This window comes from Triticum urartu, chromosome 3 (genome assembly GCF_003073215.2).
Source record: "Triticum urartu cultivar G1812 chromosome 3, Tu2.1, whole genome shotgun sequence".
Taxonomy (NCBI): Eukaryota; Viridiplantae; Streptophyta; class Magnoliopsida; order Poales; family Poaceae; genus Triticum; species Triticum urartu.
This window is the reverse complement of record NC_053024.1, coordinates 719637992-719644989: the sequence shown is the minus strand read 5'-3', so window position 1 is coordinate 719644989 and position 6998 is coordinate 719637992. Positions and strand designations below refer to the sequence as shown.

General features: G+C 44.1%; 2 protein-coding genes across 2 annotated transcripts; one reads left to right on the top strand and one right to left on the bottom strand.

Annotated features, from left to right (window-relative positions):
* Positions 1-236: 236 nt before the first annotated feature.
* LOC125546190 (mitochondrial import inner membrane translocase subunit PAM16 like 2-like) lies at positions 237-2503 on the top strand. The gene is made up of 4 exons (XM_048710362.1): positions 237-497; positions 593-680; positions 1548-1678; positions 2216-2503. The coding sequence occupies exons 1-4, from the start codon at positions 495-497 to the stop codon at positions 2336-2338; spliced, it is 345 nt and encodes a 114-aa protein (XP_048566319.1). The 5' UTR covers positions 237-494; the 3' UTR covers positions 2339-2503.
* A 750-nt stretch (positions 2504-3253) lies between these two features.
* On the bottom strand, positions 3254-6751 carry LOC125546189 (gamma-secretase subunit APH1-like). Its single transcript, XM_048710361.1, has 6 exons — positions 6506-6751; positions 5114-5269; positions 4900-4985; positions 4313-4438; positions 3993-4120; positions 3254-3666 (listed from the first exon to the last, which is right to left on the bottom strand). The coding sequence occupies exons 1-6, from the start codon at positions 6616-6618 to the stop codon at positions 3532-3534; spliced, it is 744 nt and encodes a 247-aa protein (XP_048566318.1). The 5' UTR covers positions 6619-6751; the 3' UTR covers positions 3254-3531.
* Between the last annotated feature and the right edge of the window lie 247 nt (positions 6752-6998).

Sequence of the window (6998 nt, the reverse complement as noted above, 5' to 3'; positions counted from 1 at the left end):
TAGAGGAAGTGAATATACCTAATCGCAAAATACCTTTTAGGATACAAATACCAAGAAACAAGTATACAAAGTTTTTTTTTCCTTAAAAGAAACACTTGGATGAACTCTCCCAACTTGTCGCAGGCCCAGTCACGTTGGCCCAGCCTCGCAAGCGCCTGTCCCAGTCCTAGTAGGCCCACCACCACCACGGAAATCTTTCTTGCTTCCCAAGATGAAGACCCAAACCCAAACGCACAAAAGGCCCGGACTCGCCTCCTCCTCCTCCCCCACAACTCGCCAACGCCTAATCCGTCTCCGCCACCGGCCAGCCAGAGAGCGAGCGAGCGATTCGCCGCCGCCGTCACCGCTGCCGCCGGCGTCGAGCCTGCAGGGAGCGAGCCCCTGTCGCCACCCAACAGCCTCACCCTCGCGGCCCCCGCGTCTCCCGCGAGAATCGCGCCCGCCCGCCTAGGGTTTCCGCCGCCGCCGGAGAGGAGGGGAACCAGAGCGACGAGATGGTATGTGCGCTGGGCTTTCGATCCGTCTCTCGATTTGATTCCTAACCGCGTGGGCGGGCGTGGCTGATTCTCTCTGCTGATGGGTGATTCCGCAGGCAGGGCGGCTCCTCGGGCAACTCCTCGTCATGGGCGGCGCCGTCGTCGGCAGGGCCGTGGTGCAGGCCTACCGCCAGGCCATCGTCAGTGAGTGCCCCCTCTCCCTCTCCCTCTCCCTCTCCCTCTCCCCCTCTGCAAAAAATATTTGTTCCCTGCTTCCCGTCCCTTGCCCCTGACAATGTGAATGGATCCGCGCTACTGCTGTATTTGTTTTCCGCCTGTTGTTGCCAAGGATAGCTGTGGCGGGAGGAATTTTGTAGCTATTACTAGATTGCTGCATATCTAGCTCACAGCATCGATGCCAAAAGATGCCTCTTTTACCCCTTTTGAACATGTTGTGGTGTCCTGTACAAAACTTGGTGGTGGTGAAATGATGGTGACAGGATTTATTTTTTGCTTGATGGGCATAGTCTGCACTCTGGAATACTACACTGCTATAAACTGTAAATGAATGATGCAAAAAAGTTTTTTTATCTTCCACTTTACTGGTGTTTGTTCTTGTCATATATAATTATCATTTAGTATTCAAGGGTGCACACAGGGAATTCTATCATTTGATTAAAATGAATCAAAACCTTTGATTTGCCTTTGCTCCATTAGACCCTGTTTGGAACTGTTTCCTGTGAAATTTCTCCACAGGTGTCATCAACTTCATGCATTCCAGGCAAGTCCCAAGCCTTTAGATCAGGGCCCTTGTTTGCCCACCTATGGCATTCTGTAGTTTAGGTTTATCATCTCATTGGTAATTTTAGTAAACACTGATATGGGCTGAGATATTGACCATATCCTGCACAGGACACAGTTCTGCTGTGTGTAATTATAAAAGCTAACTTGGAGATGGGTTCTTCCTTTGGTTTCTTATTAGATGCATAGAGACATACATCTGCCTGAGTATTTCCCTGAGCAACATGCAGTTTTCTGAATGCAACTAATAGTTCCTGATTTGTCTTATAGATGCACAGAGAACCGGAGCTGCCCAGGAAGCTGTGAATGGTATTCGAAGGGCTAGCAAGGCTATGACCGAGCAAGAAGCCCGGCAAATATTAGGTATCAGTGAAAAGACGAGTTGGGAAGAGATTGTCAAGGTGTGTGATGATAGAAGCCTATTCTCTTGATACATCTTATTATAGCACCTGTCATGTGATATTCGCATGAATTAAGGTTTTTCCTTCATGTGTTTGTTTTCATGAAATTAAGAGTTTCAAAGCACATCACAATTTTGCTTCAGCTTAAAACTGATGTTAGATTGCAGGAGTATTGAAAAATGTCAACATCATTTACACTGTCATTTTATTGCTCTGTATCACCCCATAATTATGATTGTGGTAATATAAGCCTGTTCTTTTTGTATCTTCTAGCACCTGTCATGATATGCACATGAACTAAGGTTTTTTCTCCATGGGTTTGCTTCATCAAATTAAGATTATCAGAGCACATATATGATAGTTTGCTTCAGCGTAATACTGGTGTTAAATTGCAGGAATATTGAACAATGCCAACATCATGTACAATCATTTTATTGCTCTGTATCAACATCTCATAGTTATGATTGTGGAAGGCACATGTATATCCATTTGCTGTAGACACACAAACTGATGCCCAGACTTCTAAATATTTTGCAGAAGTATGATACGATGTTTGAGAAGAATGCCAAGAGCGGAAGCTTCTATCTCCAATCGAAAGTACACCGGGCCAAAGAATGTCTGGAGTCCATATACCATGATAAGCCCGACATAATGAACTGAACTGAGATGGGCAGCGTTTCGTCTAATCGATCGATTTTGTCAGTCGATGTTCTGTCTGAGCTATGCTGGGCTGCTGCATCAGGTCAAATTTGGTTGTAACAGGAAGTTTGTTCCACTTGACTCGAATAATATATTCAACAAAAGGAACACCGTTTGATTTGTTTTTACGGAGGCGATGCCTCGTTTCCATGCGAATTCAGATGTTGGCACATTTGTGTTGCAATCATCGGTATGTTTGATTGTTGTAGCAGCTTGTGATTTGAACCTAATATCCCAACGTTGCTAGCATTCACCTGTAATTTTGAAGGGTGATTATTGGGGTTAGACACCAACTTTCTCCCTTGAAAGTACGCTGGCTGGAAAATGTAATCTTTGATGTTGCTATGGTTCCAAAGATGTAATCTCTATCACTACATCCATCCCTGAAGAAAAACACGATTGGCTAGCCTAGTACTCCCTCCGTTTCTAAATATAAGTCTTTTTATAGATTCCATTATGGACTTACTTATGGAGCAAAATGAGTGAATCAACGCTCTAAATACGTCTACATACATCCGTGTGTAGTTCATTTTGAAATCTCTAATAAGACTTATATTTAGAAACAGAGGGAGTACATGTATGTGTTGTTTGGAAAATCGTTACAGGAAGGGTTTGAGATACAAAACACACATGAACTAGATCAGATGAGCACTTTCGTTTATGTCCTAGCACAGAAACAAAGAGAAATTATAGATAGCTGTGAATGGGTTACTCTCAGTCATGACCAAGCACAGGGACAACAGAAAAATAAAAAAGCAAACTATTCACAAACAGGGAGACCGTTAACAAATTATTAGCGCTTTTTGGGGATGATGAAGAGATAGATTACTAACTAGTATTCCCTCCGTTTCAAATTTGAATTAAAACCACGACAAGTAATTTGGAACGGAGGGAGTAGTATTTAATTGAACCAAGCACCAATCTGACGGCAATCTCTTGCCTGACCAGACAGCACTGAAAACATCTCATTACAAGTATACCGTGTCAGTACAAGTACCATATACAACCCATCATAATTTCATAAGGGAGTCAATATCTTAAGATGATGAGTCATTGGCGAACCCGCTAAATCTACATACAGTTGTCCTAGTACAAAGATTAGCCCACAAGGAAACTCCATGCGATGCGACGAGCACAAGGCAAAGCGCTAGCTGTTAAGACTGTCGATGTTGGTGCTCTGTTATTCTCTGCCCCACCACTTGCCAGGAGTAGTACAAGGTCATCGCAGCCGTTATGCACAGTAAAGGTGTACCGACAAGGCAACCCCCTGGCACAAGGTTGATCAATGTCTGAAATGAACAGAACACACAATCAGTGGTGCATATGGCGAAGTTTGAATCATGCACTTATACTGTCTAGAAAGCAACAGGCTCTGGCACCAGCATTTACATGTCGTGCCATATGCTACTTGAAAACATAAGTACTTGGTTGAAATAAGAAAAGATATTACTGTCCGCCGTGTCTCAACAACGTAATAGTGTAAATATGAAAATGCTTCAACTATTCAGTTGTCTATTTATGAACATAAATCTGATCAAGCATTGTCAGGTCCATTGTTAAGGGACAGCGAGGCACTTTATCATCCAACAAAAACAATTTAAGACCTAGTTCTTACCATCACAGCAGCAATCAGGTGAACCACTGGGACAAAGATTTGGTCCCTCTTCTTTCTCTCTCCATATCCATTAAAAGCAATAACCATCAAGGAAGTATGGATGACCAAGAACCCAAGTGCAATAATTGCTGCCAATAGCAGAGGGTTTAGCCAAGGAAATACAACTGGTATCTTGGAGAAACAAACTATGCTGACAAGATAACATAAACTGCGAAAAACAAACAGAGTTGGCTTAAAAACTTTGTTCAGCAGCCATCTAATCAGAAGGCTCCTTTACCTCCTTGAGGACATATTAGGGAGTAAAGAAAATGTGGACTTACCTGACACAAGAAAAAATGGCATCCTTGAGCACCTCTCGACATAAAACGTTGCTTGACCAAATGCTGGAGTTAGGAGGCTGAGGCAGAAAAAGACCGCATGAGCCAGTCCATGACCTAAACCACCAGCTGCACCAACAAATCAAAATAGAAATGAGCAAACAATAGCAGTTATAACTTGTGACATCCTCAAGGTAATGAAGAACAGATGCTCCCAACGAGCAATAATTGAATGCACATCCTTGGATTAGATTCACTCGAGTTACCAGTGTGGTCTGTATTTCCGGATAAAATTATCGAGAGCCATACATAAGCTGTGCTTTACTCTACCATGACTACAGTAATTATTAGCCTATGTGAGTACCTATTGCTAGAGTTGGTATGAATAACGATCACCAGAAAATCCCCCAATTACGATATGCACACGTTCATTTGAAGAAATAAAAAGATGGTAGTGACAACTGCAGTGTCTATTTCCAATTCAAATCCTAGGATAAACACCAGCCAGATTTTATGTAAAATGACAGATGAAGAAACATTTGGCCTTCCTTGACCAAAGAACATTTTTATGTAGCAGCGCAACAACTTACCCAAAGAGATTAGCATCTTGTCTGTCAAACAGAGACGTGGTTTAGATATTCTGTCAGCAAAGGCATCTAGCATCTCTTCCATTTTCCTGGGAAAAACAGTTATCAGCATATATCACCAGAAAAGCAATCAACGACATATTCTATATCTACGGCATCTGGCGCCATGAGAAGATAAGTTGAGAGATAACTTCAACATTTTATATGGTCCACCTACTTGTAGAGCCTCCAGAACACAAGACGGGTGCCTTCTTGAAATGCAACAGATGTAAGGATCAAAATGACATATGGCCACCACACTCCTGATTTTAGAGGAAGAAACCCCCTCCATATTCCCGAGAGGACGATCAAACTTATAAGCCAAAACAACGTGCTGCACAAATAAATTTTTGGCAAAAGTTAATATTCAAATCATGATACTGTATATCCATAGATTGCAAAAGATATTTCTAATCAAGAAAGGCCATTGATATGCTCTGATGAAGTCATAATGTCATACCAAGCAGTTCAAAAGCTAAAACATATATCAAACTCTATATGACAGACATAGCCTTAGGTTTCTCACTGAAGAACAATGCTAACAAGTTAGCAACACCAGCATGTACCAAGTCTTTGTGTTTTCTACATCTAAAAACGAAGGGCACAGCAAAATATCGTGAATCAATTGCAGATGGTCAGGTTAATATTTTTTAAAGGTGGCACTACGCCGCTCTCTCTGCATGATCTGCATATCTTTGGAAGACGAATACACATGGCTCACACAGGAATTGAAACAATGATGCCAGTTACAGCACAAAGTCATTCTCCTGTCCATGGTAGTGCTAATATCCTCCAATATAACGATACGCTCATAGGCCCATAGTCATACACGATGGAAAAGATAGCTGAAATAATCTCCATAGTAGCGCTAATATCCAATATAACAATACACATGGATTCAGTCCTCACAGAGGTACAGTTAGCATATGACTGAATTTTGTTTCGACTAGAAAATCACCTAGTACATTTTTTACAGATTTTATCCAGGACAGTTTACTATTATACGCAGTTCACACAGCCTGCAACGCAGCTACAAAGATTGCTCATCGCTTCCTAAATCTCCTGAAGGTTCTGAACTAGCAAGTGAGGTCCAAACGGCATAGAGCACCAGCACACCAACAGACACGGGGCATGGATATGACGATGAGGATCAAGAAGTATGAACAACACTTTCAGGATAACAATGCAAGTTAAATCCTTTTTTTTTTGCAGGGAAAGTTAAATCCTATGAGTGGGTTCGACAAGCTCAGTCCAACCCAACCAGATCCACCGTCTGCGCACACACACGAAGAGTAGTTCCAAACCCTCCGCGCCATGAAACTAAAACTTGTCTACAACTAGTGGCAGCATAAAGGATGGATGGATCTCACAAAGGCGCAAGCAGCAACCAACCAAGCCAACCATCCGAGCAAAAGTGGAAAGATCCGCAAACCCTAGCACGAGGGGACGGCCGAATCCGTGGCCATGGCAGGCACGCCAAGCCGAGAACCGCGCACCCCGGGATTTGATGGAAGCAGACGCGGCGGATTGGGAGGGTGGGGTGGGGGTTTGGGGAGAGGGGGGGAGCGACCTGGAGAGGAGGGTGAGGACGAGGAAGGGCTTCCTGGCGATGACGCCGGCGAAGAGGGAGAAAGCGGGGCCCAGCGCGATGAGCGCGTAGCCCACCCCCGCCGCCACCGTCATCTGGGCTGGCCTCCCCTCGCCGCCGCGGAAGCCGCCTCCTTTGGTCGGGCCGGCGACGGAAGGGCTGCCGGGGTCGAACAAGCGGTGGGGCCCGCCGCACCCGGGCGATTTACAGTATGTACTGTGAACGCGGTACTACCCACGACTTTTATTTTTCTTATTAAAAACAACCTGACCGCAAAAAAAAGTATTTGCAGATTTCATTAAGGCCAACTCCAGCGCACAACCTCAAACGGACGTTCGTTTTCCCCGGATTCTGTCCGTTTGGATAGAGCAATGGGGTCGTGTCAGGGCCTTTTCTAGGATGCGGTGGCTGTGAGCCAAACGCGCGGGCACATCCCCAACCGCAACCTGTCCGCATACAATTTTTCTTTTCAAAA